The sequence below is a fragment of the Elephas maximus genome, chromosome 9, assembly GCF_024166365.1.
Source record: "Elephas maximus indicus isolate mEleMax1 chromosome 9, mEleMax1 primary haplotype, whole genome shotgun sequence".
Classification (NCBI taxonomy): domain Eukaryota; kingdom Metazoa; phylum Chordata; class Mammalia; order Proboscidea; family Elephantidae; genus Elephas; species Elephas maximus.
Genome location: NC_064827.1, coordinates 89233316 through 89253657, shown reverse-complemented (window position 1 = coordinate 89253657; position 20342 = coordinate 89233316). Strand labels below are relative to the sequence as shown.

Below are 20342 nucleotides of genomic sequence, written 5' to 3'. Positions count from 1 at the left end.
CTTGGATGGTCTGCACCCAAATGATAATATCTGGGTCCATTTTCTGATTGGGGTCCATTTTCTAATTCTGTGAACATTTTCTTCAATTCAACATGTGAAATTTATTTCATTATAGTTGTAACTTAGGATTCAGGCTCTTGTCCCTTGATGTCAAATTAAAACAATACATTATACATTTAAAAAAAAAAAAAAAAAGAGAGCAAGTAGAAAAGGCAACGACACACCAATTGTTCTTTAAGTTCATTGTATTTTCAGCTACTTAAACATCTTTCTCAGGTAATGTTACTAGAACAGTTTGTTCATGGAGTTTTATTGTTTGGGGGAAATACATTAAAAACAAAAAGCCTTATCTCCATTTTACAGAATTGTGATATAAAAATGCTTTCTTTATAGGCTATATTTTTCCAGAAGGCAGGTAGCTAGACCATAATACTGCCAAAGAAACTTTTCTACCTAAGCCTATGATATAGTATGAAAAGATCTTATTAAAAAGTCTTCTGGTTATAATGCTTGAGAACATCAAAGGAATGTTTAGTTTCCTCCACAGAGAGCCACCAGGATTTTTTCATAATCTCCCTTGGTTTCATCCTGTTGATTTAAAAAAAAAAAAAAAGTATATTTAATGCAACCTAAAACCAAAACCAATACATTTTTAATTGTAGTATTAGTAGGCTTAATGGTTATAGATCATACATCATAGTAAAAACAATTATCTGGAACCTTTTTTTTTTGATAAAAATACCATTCAGTTAATTTAATAATATGTATAACAGACAACTGATATTTGTCCCTTGGTTATTGTATAAAAGGCCTAGCTTTTAAGATTCAGCTTTCGAGTATACTTTGTATTAGAGCTATTATTTTCCAAGAATGAAATGTAATATCACACAAAATTAAATAAGTGCAACACACTATAATCTCATATTGTATGTGAGGAAATACGAAATTCACTCACCAGAAAGAAAGTTTTAAGCCTATGATTTTCTCTCTTTTTCTTGGTAGATGTTAATTGTCCAGCATAATAGTAAATTGAATTGAAATTGTTTTCCGTCTTTCAATACGTTCAAAACCCTTGACTTTTCTTTTAATTTTTTAACATTGTAACAAGATAACTTGCATATGTATTTTACACATTTTACATGTGATAAAATTGAGGAAAAAATAAAATTCAGAATAATAAATTTCTAATCCTCTTGCCAATATTCTCTGCAAAATATATCACGGTATGTATTTATACTAGCAAAAACTCTAAAATATTTGATTGTGAAATTTATGCATGGGAAACTAAATATTTCCATAACTTACTTTGGTTGAAAAATGTGTCTAATTTTTCAGTACAAAACTTACAAGAGCATTTTGCTAGGGAAAACTTAATTTACTTGTCAATCGTGCATCCTAATTTAATGAATTAATCTTACATATGAAATTTACAGATATAATAAGTTAGCCTTTCTCTTTGAAGAAGTCGCAAAAAGAGCTGTCACTTGTTGGGGTAGCATTATGAAAATCACAACATACCAGGATGGCTTGGCAAAGAGAGACACCATACTTCTTCTGATAGAACGATTTGATGTCATTCATGTCGACTTCAGAACGGGAAACCATAATCCTGATCAATGTCTTATGACGAGTTCCAGCACCCTGTTTAAAACAAATAATGGTATCTCATATTTAGAACATACTCTTACTAAAGCAGGATGTGGATTTTAAAGTGTAGCCCTTTGGCTCACCCATATAGTTTCCATGGAGAAGCAATCTCCTCATAAAAATACATGCCCCACCCCCACACATACACACATGTACTTTACACAAGTGATAATGAAATGACAAGAAACCAACTGCTACATTAGTAGTATGCACAAAGAGCTTTTACAAGCTCCTAATTGGTCTCCAACCATCCAATCTTTCCTGTATCTATCTAAACTATTAAATAATTACAAATAAAGTCAACTTCCTAAACTTTCAAATCTAATCACGCAGGTACGCCATCTATTTAAAACTCTTTATTAGTCCTCTATTGCTCTTAGGATGGAAACCATTCATTTTACTGGCTTAAAATCCCCTGCCTAATTCTACAACTTCCTCCACTGTGCACAATCACTCTGTTTATTTTCTTGCAAGCATCATGCTATGTTTTGCCTGCAAGCCTTCATGCATGGAGTTTCCTCCTGCTAGACCATCCTTCCTTTATCTCCTCATCTCTTCCACTCTTGCCCTCACCTGGCTAATGCCTACTAAAACTTCAGGTCTTTGTTTAGCTGACAGAAGTGCTGCATTAATTTCCAAAGTCTGAAGTCAATGATCTTCTGCTCTCCAATATCACCACGTATTCCTCATGACCCATCTTAATATGCCCCCTAGACAAAAGCAGATGTGGGGGCAGACTGTGCTACCTTTGGTATAAACTACAACATCTATCATTTCATCTAGATGCCTTAATATTAATTGAACAGTTAGATATCTCCGAAGGCCTCCTTATTTTGGAGTTGCAAAGGAAACACAAATGTAACTTCATTTGGGGGCTCAAATATAAATGTGCAGGTGGTATCATATAGAGTACCATGCATGTTAGAGAATAAAGTAAACGTGAAATGGTTGAAGTGGCACCTCAAAAATATCTTAATAGCATCTTCTACTTAAGCAATCATAGAATGACATTTTAAAAAATTCAACCATTAATCCATGACATGAAAGACAGAATAATAAAAAAAGGCAAGAATAATAAAGAAGGCAAATGAAACTCAGAAAGGGGGAGATTGTAAAACTTAACATCCCTAGCGGAAATTGGTTACTAAAATCACACATTAAAAAAGGAAGTTTATCACCCTTCCTGTACTGACTTAAAAGCTCACCTTACAATCTTACCTATTTAAAAGAAAGAAAAAAAAATTAGATCTAATGAAAGTTTATTCTAATTACCTCTGCATTGGATAAAAGAAGGATTATTTTTTTTTTAATGGGAAAATATTAAAATATGTATGATTTTAAACAGTATGAGATTTTCTGATCTTCACTCTATAATCATTTTTCCCCTAAGCAAGCCATATAAGTAGAATGGTACCTTCATGGCCTGATAAAGCTTCTCAGCAAAGAAAGCTGGTGTGCACGTGGCACACTTCACTGTAAGAGAGATAAATTTTAGTTGACATATTCACTGTACACACAAATGAAGCACACATTCAAAAGAAACATGGATTACAGTTTTACTACCAAGTTTCTAGTTCTTATTCCTATTCCTAACACCCCACTCCCCAATAAGGGATTAAAAAAAAAAAACCTGTTGCCGTTGAGGCAATTCCAACTCATAGCGACCCTATGGGACAGAGTAGAACTGCCCCACAGAGTTTACAAGGAGCACCTGGTGGATTCCAACTGCTGACCTTTTGGTTAGCAGCCGTAGCCCTTAACCACTACACCACCAGGGTTTGCAAATAAGGGATAGTGGGTTTATATTAAGATACTTTGTTACTCTCTACATTGTGGTTTTGAATATTCTTTTCCCTGATAACCATCACCTAGTTCCCATTACTTTAATCCACCCCAGCAGCAATTTCAATAACTACTGCTGTTCTGAGTATATTCTCCTTGGGCACAGGGGAACAAGTAGGTTAAAGGGATGTTAGCATAGAAATAAGTATGTTCTCATGTTGTAATAAAAAATAATGTCCTAGGATAGGACAGGCTTTAAATATAAAGTAGCTGCCCAAATAAAATACTAACAAGTTTGTCAAGTCTTAAAGTTCCATACCTTGGTACTCAAAATGTGATCAGAAATGCTGAATCCCAGGCTCCACCCCAGACCCGCTGAATCAGAATCTGAATTCTAACTTTATTTCCAGAAGATTCATGTCCATATTAATATTTGAGAAGTACTGCTTTAGAACACAGGTTTTTAATCCTGAGTGTTCAACTAAATACCTGGAAGAACTTTAAAAATCACAGATTTCCAGAAGTCACCCCAGACCTACTGAATCAAGAGTCTCCTGGACTTGCCTAAGATCATACAATTAGCAAGTGGCAGAGCCAGGATTTGAATTTACATTTGTCTAATTCCAAATGCCATGCTCTTAATGACCACTCTGAATTGCTCCTGTGCTGTGCCCAGCCTGGATCTGTGCTTGGAATGGTAGGTGCTCAATAAATACTTTCCACCCCTCCAAAGAGAATAATACCTGTTATTATTAAGAAGGTCCTCAGACACCATTAGCTAAATATTCTTTGCCTTAATCTTACATGTTGTCTTCATCTACAATATAGATGTACTATATCTGAATATTTGGTGGTAGTGGGGAGGCGGTTGTTCTATTTTATTTTTTTAAGTCTGGTGCATCATTGAAAATACAATTTCAAGTTATAAAAATCTTACAGCTTCAGGATTACATACCGATAGCTGTGAGGCAGTTTTCAATGTCGCCTTTCAGCTCCAGGTCCAGAACTTTGTTCATGTCATGCTGACTGTACTTGGTGTATTTCTGAAACACTGAATATTACACATACACTAAAAGGTGTGCAAAACATCCTATTCTTTAGCAACCTTGAGTAAAATTACGACAACTGGCCCAAAAAATTCCTTGAGATGACTGATCTTCAAAGCATATTTTTTAAAGCTATTTATCCAACTAAGCATTAAAAAAAAAAAAAAAAAAGTTCATCAAGTCGATACCGACTCATGGAGACTTTATACAACAGAGTAGAACTGTTGCATAGGGTTTTCAAGGAGTGGCTGGTGGATTTGAACTGCTGACCTTTTGGTTAGCAGCCATAGTTTGCCGTGTCTCTTAACCACCGCGCAATATAAAATAACCAAAACCAAACCCGGTGCCGTCGAGTTGATTCCGACTCATAGCGAACCTACAGGACAGAGTAGAACTGCCCCATAGAGTTTCCAAGGAGCGCCTGGCGAATTCGAACTGCCAGCCCTTTGGTTAGCAGCCGTAGCACTTAACCACTATGCCACCAGGGTTTCCCCGCAATACAGTGTGGGTATTTTATCTTCTCCCAGAACCGTAGACAGGGCTTTGAACTGGTTCATTCTGGCTCAAACCCCTCCTGATAATCTGCATTCCTAACAAGTCCCCAAGGGATGCTAATGCTGCTGGTTAGGGACCAATTCTGAGAACCACTAGCAAAGCAGTGGTTCTCAAAATTTTTTATACATAAGAATAACCTAGGGATCTTGTTAAAATGTAAAATCTGATTTAGTGTATCTGGGGTGGAAATGCAAATTCTCAGCAAAGGTTTCACTGGGAACAACCAGTTCGAAGCCCTGACTATAGAAAATTAACTCACATAGTTTCTTTGCTACTCCTGTTCATTTTGGGGAAATTCTGCAAGTGTCGAAGGTTATTTAAAACAGCATGTGATTGGCAACCATAACATTTACTACAGCAGACCTAACTGCCAAGGCAAATAGATCTTCCCTTATATAAAGATCTATGTAGTAAATTTCTCTTAAACTTAAAATTAGAAACCAGTGAGCTATGAAATGGACTTCATTTAATCATCAGGACTTTCCCTTTGCCTTGGCTTCCAAGAGGCTCAGAGCCAGATCATGTGCCCAAGGACAAGAACTTGTTTTTGTTTTCTAGAGCGCCTACGTACTCTTGTCTTCACTTAACCAAACAAAACCCAATCCACTGCCGTGGAGTCTATTCCGACTCACAGTGAGCCTATAGGCTTTCCAAGGAGTGGCTGCTGGATTCAAACTGCAGACCTTTTGGTTAGCAGGTTAGCTCTTAACCACTACACCACCAGATCTCTTTTCTTCACTTAGACCTGACTTTTTTTTTTTAATTGTAATATCATCTGTTCTGTTGCATGTGTGTCTTTTGTTGCATCTATCCCAAGTCTTGTGGGGGAAATAGAAAGAGTGAAAAGAATAAAATCAAGCTCCACATGCCAAAGTCACAAAATGTGTTTCAAATACTATTAAAATGGTGGCCACGTAAGGTTGGACTAATGGACAGATAGCAATAACGGGTCCAGGGCACCCCACCCATTTAATGTAGGAGTAACACTGAGTAAGACTTCTTTCTTTCCTTGCCCTTATTTGTTTTCAAAAAATAAAAGTGCATTTTACATAACCAGGTTCCAGACATCAACTTTTTTTTTTTTTTTTTTTCTTTTTACCTCTGCGAAGGTGGGGATAGCTTCTTGTGGTAAGAATGGTATTGAACACATTTACATCTGTCCCCTTTCTTCTTTCTCCTGCTTCGTATAAGGCCTGACAAGAATCACAAAAATAAACACTTGACTATTTCCTGAAATCATATCTGCATAGAAATGTTCAGTCTTTTCAAAGATTTGCTGGACAGGTGCTTTGTGTCCCATACAATCAGAGCAGGCAACACTCAAATTACAAGTTCTTTGAATACAGGGACCACGTTTTATGTGTCAAGTATCTTCCACAGTATCTCCCGAGGTGCTTGCAAACACTAGAGACAGAATGTATGTTTGCAGAATAAATGTTTGCTGAATTAAATTCCTTTAATATCATGCTCTATATCAAGACAATGCCAAGGGACTCTACAACATATTTCATTATCATTAAAAGTAATGATCAGCAAACGGTACTAATAAATCAGTAACTCAATAATAACCTAGATTTGGGATTTTAATGTTAGAATTTCTCAATTGAAATTCTGCTGCAACTTAATAGCTATGTCATCTTAAAGAAATAATTTACCTTTACTAAACTACAGAGTTTCCTTATGAACAAGGTAATCTCTGCTCTATTGTCACAAGCATACCCTGTTAACTTTGAAATGTTAATTACCATCATCTCTCTGGGTCACACTAATCCATGTGGTCTCTGTAAATATCTATCTAATAGTCCTGATACTCTTAAAATGGAAAGCAAATTCAGAAGTACCACAAGTAAATAGGAATATTCTTTTTATTATAGACAATTATTCGAACGCTAACTTTTGTACTTTGACGTGCTTGCAGGCTTTCTATTAAAGTGATAGAGCTTCCCATGGACACAAGAAGTTATTGTAGAATTTGGAAGCAAACAAATCTAACACGTATGCATTTGTTCAGCAAACAGTTAATGAATGTTTGTTATGTGCAAGATAATGTGCTGGTACAGTGACGGGGGAGGGAGTGGAGAACTAAATTTCCATGCCTACTAACTCAGTTCCATTAATTTATACAGAGAATATTCTCCCATGAGGAAGACATGTGCAATTTATAATTTGTTTTAAAAGCAGAAATCTCAGGTCCTAAAATGGCAAAGTTTTTCTCACGATTAGCATATAAATAACCAGGAGTCCCACTAACTGAAACTGTATGCAAACATATTCTTAAAAGTATATACATTCATTATGACAATTTACTTTACATTATTATATCAATGTAATATTTTTACAATCTCAATTTACATCCATAAGCCATCCCGATGGTTGCTGTTAAAAGATTGCTAGATGTGCTTACCCTTTCTACTTTACTGAATCAAAAATGACTTTTCCCTTTCTTTGTACCCAGTAAATGAAAACTTAAGAGTTTTCTCAAACTTTCAGTCCTCGGGAATGACAAATCAAACTCTCTTTCCATCCTCTCTGGCTCTATGAATAACAGGATCTACTGAAAACTTAAAATTTTTTTTTTTTTTTTTTTTTTTTTCCTCCCTTGGGCTGTTCAAATCCAGGAAGGTGTGTCTCATTCAAGGAATGAACATTAAGGATCTGTTGGCCTCTTGGAAGATCTTAGATTTACTTTGATATGGGGATCAGCAAGTAGCAGCCCCTGCTAAGGTAGGACAATGACTCCAGCAGTGTTCTGTCAACACCGGCTTACCCTGGCATCTGTGTCAGCCAAGTCATCATTCACACCAAGATCCTCAGATCTGTCACCCTGAAAAAAAAAAAAAAAATTCTATTGTAAGATGTTGTCTAGCATGGAATCACATAATTTACCTGATTTTCCTAAAATCAGAGCAATGATATTTTTTAGAAAAATAGAGTAAATTACTCATTTCTAGAGAGAGCTCACATCTAAAATTTTACTCTTCGTAAAAAAGCTATTTCATAAAGTATTTGAGTTATACCTTGGCAAGGGAAAGCAAAGCGTTCCGAAAATCACCAGACGTGTCTGAGGTGATGTCTTTGGCCAGATCTCTCTTCAGTTCTGAAAAACACAAAATATGTTTTGCTCTAAACTGATGATAATGATACCTGACATCTATTTTGGCTTAGAAATCGCAATGTCACAATGTTCAATGACTTACAGAATACATTTAAATATATTATCATTATTTTATAAAAATAGAAAAATCGGAGCAGGTGAAATTTTGGATCATCAAAATTATTTCCTGAAAGGCAATGGAAGGAGTCCCTGTGTGGCACAAATAGTTAAGTGCTTAACTACTAGCCAAAAGGTTGGCAGTTCAAACCCACCCAGAGGTAGATCAGAAGACAGGCCTGGCATTCTGCTTTTGGAAGGTCACAGTCTTGAAAACCCTACGGAGCACATTTCTACTCTGCACACATGGGGTTGCTATGAGTCAGAATCTCAGGTGCATTTTGTTCAAAAAATCCTTCGTCTTTTATTTTGAAAAGAGTATATAACAAATAAAAGTCTCCAAACAAAATGTTTTCCATTGCAGATTGTTAGACATTGCAACTTACCCTCTCGGTAGACTCTGTTAATTTCTCTGATTTCTCTGTTGGTCCTTGATACCAAAATTTCAATTAGAGTGTCCTCATCAGTTCCAAGGCCCTGAAGTAAAAAGGAAGAAAAAAAAAAAAAATGTAGAAAGATCTTCATTTAAGGGGATCACCTAGTGTAGGTGTCCCAAAATTTATCTGAGTCTGACACTGAGTAAGTTTTACCTATCGTATTTAATAATTACAATAAACTGAATTCTATTGCTCTAAAACAAAATTAGTTTATAGCCACCATTTTAGGTAAAGTTATAAAAAATGCAGATATATGACTCATACAGTGATGTCACCAGGAGGGTGGACAGCAGCACAGTCCTTTGTGCCAACGTTTATTTGTTAATTCATTCATTCACTCATTCATTTCCAGCCGATTGACAGGAATTGTATGAGATGCTGAGGATACAACAGTAGGCGTAGACAGACTTGAACTACACATTCTCCCGAGGAAAGATGTTTTACTTAAATCAGGCAGTTTACCTTCATGGCACCACGAAGTTCATCAGCATCAAACTGGGCTGGTGTTTTTAATAGAGCCAAAGCCACTTCCTCGAGATGGCCTTTGAGGGCTTTCTTCAGAGCTTCATCCAGGGGCTATAAAGAATAAATTAAAATCAGGGCTTCTAATAAGTAATGTGCTAGGTTATACAGCAATGCGGCATTACCTGACCTTGAGGTAATCACACTGCTGATCTTAAACTCAACCGTCTTTTACAGCCCCTTTACTTGACATGGAAAACCTGGTGGTGTACTGGTTAAGTGCTATGATATTAGCTAAAAGGTCGGCAGTTTGAATCCACCAGGTGCTCCTTGGAAACTGTATGGGGCAGTTCTACTCTGTCCTATACGGTTCCTATGAATTGGAATTGACTCAATGGCAATGGGTGTGCTTGTTTGTTTGTTTACTTCACATACAAAATTGTTTCAGATACTTAGGAATTCTATCTTAATCTTTTACAGCTAGCATGATTAGAATGAAATTTACTGAATACATTGGTAACTTCTTTTAGGATCGGATTCTCAATCCTTTATTCAGGGAAGAATTTGCAAAGCTGAAAATGTAGGGAGCTTTTTTTTTTATGTACATATACAGATCAAAACAGTAATAAGAATACTTTTTAAATTATGTATTAATAATTTTTCCAATATGTGAGGTTTGCATGACTCAAACAATATAATTAGATGTTAATATTATATAGTCTTCTAATTGCACTACCTAAAAAACAATAACCCATATATGGTGTAAAAGATACAAAACTTGTATTTAAAGTAGAATTATGTTCTACATTTCACATTAGACATTAAATAGTTCAGTTTGTTAGCGGAAGATATATTTGAACCAGAACATACTCTTTATTGCCAACTAACCTTGATGTTTCTTGTGTTCAAATTAAAAACTTGTCTCTCATAAAAAAAAAAAAAAAGAACACCAAATTGTTAAAGAGCTTACACCAAGGCAACCAATATATTAATAGTCAATCAGTTCACTAGACTTGATTCAATTGCAATAAAGGGGATAAATACTGAAATCCTGGTCTTAGGTATAATGGGAAGACAGTAGGCAGAGACTCAAAGACCAGGTAACTGTGCTTCAGGGTCTATGTTTAAGCATGAGTATTATTAAAATGAACTATGCATCTTTACCACCATGGCTTACCTTGCCTTTTTCCTGGAGGTATGCTGCTTTGATTTGCTGGCGTTGTGCATTGTTTCTCTTAGTTAAAATGTCAATGATGGTTGCTTCATCCACACCTGGAAATAAAAGGCCACGTTTGTTGTATTGTGGTGGCTTGCATGTTGCTATGATGCTGGAAGCTCTGTTACTGGTATTTCAAAACCAGCCTGTGTCAACCATGGTTTCAGGAGAGCTTCCAACTAAGACTGACTAGGAAGAAGGTCTGCTGATCTACTTCCAAAGATTAGCCAGTGAAAACCTAACAGATCAAAACAGACTACTGTCAGATATAGTGTTGGGAGGTGAGCCTCCTTGGTTGGAAGGCATTCAAAATAAAGAGTGCCGGCAACAATGGACTCAAACATACCAATGGTAATGAAAATGGCTCAGGACTAGGCAACATTTTGTTTTGTTATACATAAGGTTGCCATGAACTGGAACCCTCTCAAAGACAACTAACAACAATAACAGACTTTGAAAAACAAATCATGTCGTCATCAATAATTGCCATATGATGATTCATTATCAAGTTATTCTTCTGCCTGAATGGTCTTTCCAATCACATTTTTTCTGCTCAGAATATTTACCTACAAGAGCATCATATACTCTTTCAAAGAAAAAATTGAAAGTCCAGTTTCTGAATGTAAACTACCCCCAAAGTAAAGTATTAAACATGAACTATTAATGTCTATCATGACCAGAACTAATTGCTTATTTAACTATTTTTTCAAACTAGTTTTTGTTGCTTTATAGCATTTTCCAGGCTACCATTAAAAAGAAAAAAAAAAAACAATCAAATATAAATTTGTCTTAACAAATTACTTTGCCCTTATTCTTGAGATTATGTTATGAGAATGACATTTTCTAGGAAAAATTTATATTAATATTGAAAGATGCTCCAAGCTAAGTGTTTAACAAACAAAGAAATATAAATTCTATCAGCCTAGAAAATTGATTGCTACACAAAATGTCAGAGAACTGATTAGAATGCCATTTCAATCATTTGTCTGAGAAAGGAAGAGGCAGCTTTTTCTGGCCCTCGGTGTTGCAGAGTTTGGTCCTAGTTAAAACCCTAAAGGTGAGCAGAGGTGTTACTTTCACTATTGGGGTTCTGCTAAAAATGAGCTGGTATGGATATCCCTAAATATTATCTTCATCCAAGAGAGAAATCATGTGACTTCAAAATGAAAGATTCTTTCCATTGCAAATGTGTGTTTTTGGATAGTCATTTCAATCACCCAAAGTGCCAATATCCATTGTGAAATGTCCAGGAGGGGACTGTTTTCATCACCTTTAACTGTTATTGCATTGTGCAAGGCAGCAACATCCGAGGATGGATTGAAGGTGGGGTAGGGGCTCACTGCTGACCCAGGGCCACCTTTGGATCCTTTCACAGTTTTCTGTGCATGAGAGAGAAACACATTAACTTCCATTCACACAATATTACTTTCTATTTTAATATTGTAACTAAGTTATTTTATTGTCATGTTACTTACCACATATTCCTGCTCTTCATTTTCAATGAACCAGGCCTGCTTGAGGAATTCTGATACCATTGCCATTGTTAAAGAAGTATCTGGGAAAAAAAAAAGTAAATGCTTTAACAAAACACAAACCCATTACACACACATGCCTTTTACAAATACCTGTTGCTGCCAAGTCAATTGTGACTCATAGCAACTCTACAAGACAGAGTAGAACTGCCCCACAGGGTTTCCAAGGCTGTAAATCTTTAAGGAAGCAGACTGCCACAACTTTCTCTTGGGGAGTGGCGGGGAGGTGGGGCAGCTGGCCTTTTGGTTAGCCTCCAAGCACTTAACCACTGCACCACCAAGGCTCCTTTTACAGACACGCCACCCAATATTTAGAATAGCTTTGTCTTCACTTTCCAAGATGACTCTTAGGAACATCATGATGATAGAAGTAAGGTTTTTTGTATTTGTTGTTGTTGGTTTTTATGTTTTGTTTTGTTAAAGGAACATATTACCCTTTAACCAAAACCCATAGTCTTCACTCAAAAGCTTGACTCTTAACTTGGCATTTTCAGTTTTAACCATTAGGGGTCAGTTGGTTGCTACATGTAAGCACATAAACTGGAAGGAGCTGGTGATTCACTCCATTCTGAATTTATAACACACCTATTATATGCCTGGAGCCCTGGCACCTCAGTGGTTAAGAGTTCAGCTGCTAACCAAAAGCCGGGCAGTTCGAATCCACCAGCCGCTTCTTGGAAACCCTATGGGGCAGTTCTAATCTGTCCTATTGGGTCGCTATGAGTCAGAATCAACTCAACTTGGCAATTGATTTTCATTGTATGCCCAGCACTGAAGTATGAAAACAATTAAAACATCATTCCTTGCTCTCGAGAATTTAAAGCCATTGTATGCTCTCCGTGGGAACACACTCAAGGGCTAAGGAAACTTCCTAGAGGAGGTCGGAGCAGATCTAAGCTTCTCTTGAAATGAGGCATGATTAACCTGGCAGAAAAACTGAAGTGCTTGTCGTGTTCTAAAAATTGCAAGACCTTTGCGGAACAAGTAACATTGTCAGGGGCTCTAACAAAAAGGTGTAAGTGTAGCCCCAGATCTTTGGAAAAATATTAGTGCATTTTAAGCAAGAGAGTATCATGATTTCATGTATATGTCAGAAAGATCATTTTTGTTTATAGCACAGAGGACGGCTAAGACGTAGGCAAGACAGAAGACTGGAGACCATTTAGTAGGCCATTAGAGCATCAATGTAAGATTAATGAGGGCCTGAACGAAAAACAGTGGGTATACAGAAAGCATAATGTTTACATTTGTAAGGTCAAATCCATTAAAAAAAAAAAGCAGTAGTGGATTCAGACTCAAAATACTATACATAAAAAGATACCCAGTATATTTCTTATTGAATCCTTGTTAATTTTTCTTTTTCCATTTCTTGTGTACAAAATTACTTTAGTACTTGGGATAATTGCTATACTCACATAGCTTCCTATTTGAAGTATCTAAATAGTAGTTCTATGTGTTTTCTCACCCAAAACACACAAACGAAAACTGGAAAGAAATTATACTGGATTCTTTGCCCTAACAGGGAGCGTTACAGTGAAGTTGTTGCGACATGCATGTTCTCTTTTAGCAAACTCTGTCTTAAAGGAAATCTCTTGCATTGTTATCTTGGTTTGGCAATAGATTTATTTAATGAACCATGAATGTTTTTAAACCTCAAGTATGTTCAAAATGAGTGTGTTCTCTGTTTTATCCACTGAAAAGGTCATTCCCCAAAAAACCCAAAACCAAACCAGTTTCCACGGAGTCGACTCTGACCCATAGCGACCCTATAGGACAGAGTAGAGCTGCCCCATAGAGTTTCCAAGGAGCACCTGGTGGATTCAAACTGCCAGCCTTTTGGTTAGCAGCCATAGCACTTAACCACTACACCACTAGGGTTTCCGAAAAAGTCATTAGTGAACATTTCTCTCTGGGAAAATGTTTCTAAGAGCCCATTCTCAAGATACACACTGATCTATCTCTCCGTACCTTTTGGGTTTATCCAACTAGAGGCGACATCATAGATAACATGTGAGAGAAGTTGGAAGGACAACCTGGGGCCATTTTAAATTTCTGATATGAAGCTAAATGACTCATGAGGCATAAAACTCATAACCTGATTCCTTAACAGCATGCTCAGACAAAGTATTTCAGTCCACACCTGCTGAAAAATAACTGCAGCTCCAAGTAATGAGATGGAATACATAAGGGAAATAATATCCAAAACACAAACTATCTCCTCTTTGATTATCACGGGGATTATTTAAATTGCTATTCTGTCATCTGCGAGAAGAACCAATATACTGCACGTTCATTTAAAGCAATCTTTCTCACCAGCAATCAATAAAGTAAAGCCATGATGTACAATTTGGCATGAGGTTCTAGTTCCCGTTACACCCATAATCCGGTACAATCGCTGTTGCCACATAAAGCTTCACATTCCAACTGCTTAACTGCTTAATCGGCACATCCAAAACTTCATACCAGTCCTGGCAAAGTTTCAAGGATGCTAAATTTCCCTTTCTCTCATCTCATCTAGGCCCTGGATAAAGTTGCAGCCTTAAATTGAGGGATAGGATTTGTCACTTAGCAAGGTACTTTTCTATCAGTTACAGAAATACGTTTTCCAATAACTACACACTTAGACAACATGTCAGTTAGACAAGATAAACTACAAAAGAAATCAAAAGCGCTGAGTGAGGATATTGACAGGTATACGGTTTATAATGAAATTTTTACAAAATATTATGAATGAAAATTTTACAAAAACTTCTCCACTAGCTTCTTCCCCTTCTAAAAAATGACTTGCGTAATTGATCAATTTCTTTAAAAAAAATGTGAAAAAGTCTAGGAAAATAATGATATTGTTCTATTAGTTTTATATCACAAAATAACAAAAATAAAGGGAGTGAGTAATTTATTTGATACATCAGAAGAGTCCGTAGAGGAGGCAGATCCTTATAACATGTCTTCCAAGTTCCTAGATTTTAGTCTGAGCTATTTTGGATGGCTACAAGCCTGGTGTAGAAAATGAAAGTACTAGAATGGATACTTTCTCAGGAAAGCAATTAGAAGAAAATGGAATCCCAAGCCGAATAATGTCCACTAGCTCTTAGCAAAGCTTAAAGACACAAAGATCATGGCGGGATGTCAGAAACTGCTCTAATAGAAACAGATATTATCATGTACTGCTAGCTAAGTGCCCAAAGCCAACTGCATGTGTTGACAGGTACAACTCTCAGTACTTATGACACACCTTACTAATGCCACAGGAACAATATTTTGGCCGAATTTAATTGTTCAACCATCTTGTCAAGTCCAGCATCTATACTGTGTATGAAAACCAGTCTTTTGCATTTAATAAAACCCATTCACCAACTTGAAGGTAGCGCTTGCTTTACTATAAATGAAATAATACCTGCAAAAATCTTTTGTAGACTGTCACACATTATACAAATGGCAGAGAATATTACTATTCAGAGAATGACCTGGTCTGGAAAATAGAACTGTACGGTCAGGAAAAAATAAACAGCCCTCTGAGTTCACAAAAGGTTTTCTTTCTTCTTTTTTAATTGCAATATTAAAAGCTTGCATTAGGTATTTAAGAGCCCATTTTATTACCTTATTTTGACTCAGTATTATTTAGTTACCAATAAACTCTAAAACCAAGTTTATCTCAGTGCTTAACATGATCCAATTTGAAGATAAAATTGGCCATTTATATATAGTTTGACCTATATAGAAATGATCAATATTCCACATTTTTTCTAATTAGTGATCTTTTTTTAATATGCACTGCCTACCAACCTCAGGTTACTTGCGGGTCAATGTGTAGTTTTCTAGAGATTAGCATATTTTGTATATTTCTGTGCTCTACGAGAGCTCTCTTCATCTTATGCAGCAAGGATTGAAAGAAAACAAATACTCATAAAAAGTACACCCAAGATGTTAGAGAGGAATCCCTCCCAGCTAAGCCCTAAGATAACGATATTACAGAAATACTAAATTAGCAATTGTGCCAGCTAGACTATTTGTGAACACTAAGGCTTACTGTACCTATGTTAACTTCCTGATATTTATAATTGTACTGTGGTTGTCTAGAGGAGCACTGGTGGCACAGCGGTTAAGCGCTTGGGTGCTAACCAAAGGTCAAGGCTTCCAACCTACCTGCCACTCAGCGGGAGAAAGATGCAGCAGTCTGCTTCTGTGAAGATTTGCAGCCTTGGAAATCTGATGGGGCAGTTCTATCCTGTCCTATAAGGTCACTGAGAGTTGTAATGAACTCAATGGCAAAGGTTCTTTTTTTTTTTTTTTTGGTGGTTGTGTAAGAGGGTTTCCCTGTCTTTTTGGATACACAGATGGAGGTCTTTAGAGGCAAAGAGATATCATAGCTGCAACTTTCTATCAAATGTTACAGAGAAAAAACATAGAGGAAAGAGAATGAATGATAGAGCAGTTTGGTAAAATGTTAACGATTGGGGGAATACAGGTAAAATGTACATGGTAATTTAGTATAATATACTTGCAACTTTTCTGAAGGCTCGAAATTATTTCAAAAGGGTAAGTTCTTTTTTTTCTTCTTCTTTTTAATCTCAGCTTGCATCTTGGTCTCATGAAAGGCTACTTCTAGAATTTGTGACAGAGGAAGCTGAACTGTGTGGTCTATAATGCCCAGCTGGTTATAAGCTTGAACCATCAGAATTCTACAGTGATAGCAACAGCAACTGCTAACGCTTCCGTAGGGTCACATCATTATCGCTATTTTCTAGTTAGGAGAGCAAAGTGTAATTAATTTCAGGCAAATTTCCAGATAGTGAATGGCAAGAATCAAGACATAGCTTCGTGCCTTCTGATTTCCAAAGTCTGTGTATATTCTTTTAAACTAGTGACCAAAAAGACAGTGACAAGATTGACATAATTTTTAATAGTCCATACTTGAGAATCAAATCATTAGCAGCCAACCCTTAGAGACTATGGCAGTTTCAGCCCAGTCCTAAGGAAGTTTATTTTAAAATACTTTGGCTCTGCATTTTTTTTCTGGTATATCTACTTCACAAGTCCTCCCCCACACCTACCCACATGAGAGAAGGCAATTAGACTCTATAATGGCATGGCTTATGAAGAACCAACTTCAGAGGTAACCTATGAATGTTTGCTTCTATGTATTTGGATAAGGGGTGTTTCCTTTACCTGGAATACTGTTTCCACTTTCACACCCACATCCCTTGGCCTAATTAATTGCTACTTCTAAGTTACTGCTCAGCAAAGACATCATCACATTATCCAGAGAGCCTTCATTCGTACCGCAGCACTTAGTTGGGTGATCTTCTGTGTTCTCCCAAAACATCCTGCCTGTGCTGGTGGCATAGTAGTGGTTAAGAGCCTGGCTGCTAATTAAAGGGTCAGCAGTTTGAATCCACCAGCCGCTCCTTGAAAACACTATGGGGCAGTTCTACTCTGTCCTGTAGGGTTGCTATAAGCAGGAATTGATTCAATGACAATGGTTTGCACTCCCACACTAGCCTCCATCATTCTGTGTTATTGTTTCTTTCTTTTTTTTTTTTTTTAATTTACTTATTTATATTCCCTTGCAGGGCTCCATGAGGGCAGTATTAATATACCATTCATTATCTACTTCCAATTTTTGACAAAATGCCTGGTATTTAGTATATTAGTCAGTGTTATTGAATGAATAAATGGTATATCGGTGCTAATATTTTAGGAAGTCATGACTTCTATATTTCCAACCCCCATACATATCTACACTTAATTAACAAACATTTTCCACCCACAGCTACAAGATACAAGAATTGAAGAGTTCTAAGTCATATTCTGGTTCTCTTTAATTGACTATATCATCTCAAGAAAATACTTAACTTCTCCAGAGGTTTTTCATGTGTATAATGACAGAGTTGGAATTCATTATAGCTGTGAAGTAATATGATAAACACCAGTCATAAATTCCACTCAAAGAGGACAGAGGTAGAGAAAATTAACATAATGAAGAAAGGCCTAATATAAATTGGATCTGTTCTGATCTTGATAAAAACCTGTCCCATTTTAAAGAAAAGGAAGAGTTCACTCCAAGAACTAATTATGTTTTATCTTTAAAAAATAATAGCGCCATGGGTTTGGCTCTGATTTTAAATATACATCAGAGATTAATGGGTTTAGGAAGAGTTAAAAACAACCAGTTTAGTCAGCTAACATCATATACAGAAGTCAACTTTTGCAGGCCTTTTGATTGAATAAGTATTTAACAAGCATGAAACTCTAGTTGGTTCCTTAATAACGTCATTATTATTTTCTCAGCATCAGCCAAATGTTGGTATCTGCCAGACGTGCTTGAGCCTGGGGCTAGGGTGGTAACATAACTTCTGGGAAAGAGGCCATTCCAGAATTTGAAACTAGCATTTTACTGCATTGAAAGCATTTGCACTGCGCCCTGTCTTACAGTTACCAAAAGACATTCCTGGCGACAGAGGAGAACATTGCTTTTCCAAAGTCCCTGCATATTTTGAGGCATAAACATGGCAAGCAAAAGCACAGCTTTCTTAACTAGCAATCACTACAAAGTCAGAAATCAGCACAATTCATTTAACATTTAGAGTGGTTTAAGAGAAAAATTCCTGAAGGAACATTTGTAATGAACAATAGTCAGATATATGGATCTGATTTGTAATCTCTCATTCTTGCAAATATATTCGACACCATTAAAAACTCTACTTCAGGTTTGCTTTTTGCTTTTCTAAGGAGCTTTATGGCCATTAGCTCATTCAGCAACAAGTACCTAAACCAAAACCAAACCCACTGCCATGGAGTCGATTCTGACTCATAGCGACCCTATAGGACAGAGTAGAACTTCCCCATAGAGTTTCCAAGGAGTGCCTGGCAGATTCCAACTGCCGACCTCTTGGTTAGCAGCCATAGCACTTAACCACTACGCCACCAGGGTTTCCGAATAGAACTGCCCCACAGGGTATCCAAGGAGTAGCTGGTGGATTCAAACTGCCAACTTTTTGGTGAGCAGCTGAGATCTTAACCGCTGTGCCACCAGGATTGCTAACGAGTACCTAAATGCTATCAAATAGAATAAATTATAGAGGGCTCCACTGGAACTTCCATGGGATGACTTATCTGACACCACCCAGGAAATACTTCCTTTCTCTCCCCTCATGTTTGCAGACCAGCACTTTAAAAGCCTATGACACAGAGACTATAAGGAAATCAATGTGGCCACACCCTCTTCTATAAAATGAACAAAAAGCGGTCACTGTTATTCACACTGCACTAGGTAAACATAACATGAATTTCAAAATGTTAATTACTATGGGCTTGATTACCACTATGAGGTCTGAATCGATTTAGCTCCCCTTACAGAAGAAGAAAATAAAATAATGAAAAGCCTGCTACTTTGAAGCAATTCCCTGCAACCCACCTCTGCCACTCCTATTCTCTTGGCTCCCCACAAGTGTCCCTCTCCCACCATGATTTCCATTTGAGGCACAAACAGCTCTTTGGAAACTCATAACTTTCAGGAGGAAACACATTCTTTCCTTCTTTTCCATGGTAACCCACTGGAAGTACAATAAGCCCGTATTAAGGAAATTTAGCATATTTAAAAAATTGTCTTTCTTACTTAACTAAGTATAGCAAAGCAATGCAATTTGTGAATTCCAAAATATAAGTGCCTAATGTCATTTTACAGAAAGATTTCTTAGAATATCTTAAATGCAACTCGTCAAATAGTCTACAGAAGCAGTAACATTTAACGTAGTGACAGGAAAAGTTTTTAAAACAATCAAAATGAACTAAAAGGAAAACCAAAGCTTACTTTTTTCTGTCTTCTTCCAAAGCACAAGAGAGGTTCTGTTCTGAGTGCTTCACTCTAGAAGTGGAGCCCTGGACTTCCGTCTTTATAGGATTTGAAAAGAGGCCACACCTAGCAACCAGAAGTTAGTAACTGGCTGCCTGCCCCAGCCTTGCCCAAAACCAAAGTGAAACAAGCCTTGCAAAACTAGTCTCTGAACCAGTCAGAGATGACAGTTCAAAGGAAAAGAAACGGAAGGACAGATTTTATCCCCCTTTATTCGGCACTCCTCTTCCAGAGCGGGGAGAATGTAAAGATTTTCAAGCAACAGTGCTAGCCACCCCAGACCTGAATCCAGTGATTGGCACTCTTTTTTAAACAGCTTGTGGAAGTAAAACTTCTGAAATTTTGTTTCAAAATTAAAACAAAACAAAACCCTTAGGTTTGAATACTAGCTGTCACTTATTACTATGTGAACTTGAGGACGCATTTAACTCCTCTGAGCCTGTTTCTACTTTTGTAAAATGAAGATAATATTATTTAAGCTGCCTACCATAGTGGTCACTATGAGTCGGAATCGACTCGACGGCACTGCGTTTGGCTTGGTTTTTTACCATAGCGGTTAAGAGCTCAGCTGCCAACCCAAAGGTGGGCAGTTCGAATCT

At 36.9% G+C, this 20342-nt stretch overlaps 1 protein-coding gene across 1 annotated transcript; it reads right to left on the bottom strand.

The window, feature by feature from the left end:
- Nucleotides 1-227: 227 nt before the first annotated feature.
- On the bottom strand, nucleotides 228-19801 carry ANXA1 (annexin A1). Its single transcript, XM_049896043.1, has 13 exons — nucleotides 19702-19801; nucleotides 11832-11911; nucleotides 11627-11735; nucleotides 10318-10412; nucleotides 9141-9254; nucleotides 8628-8718; nucleotides 8048-8127; nucleotides 7798-7854; nucleotides 6130-6223; nucleotides 4385-4480; nucleotides 3062-3120; nucleotides 1519-1641; nucleotides 228-588 (listed from the first exon to the last, which is right to left on the bottom strand). The coding sequence occupies exons 2-13, from the start codon at nucleotides 11895-11897 to the stop codon at nucleotides 532-534; spliced, it is 1041 nt and encodes a 346-aa protein (XP_049752000.1). The 5' UTR covers nucleotides 11898-11911; nucleotides 19702-19801; the 3' UTR covers nucleotides 228-531.
- Nucleotides 19802-20342: the final 541 nt, after the last annotated feature.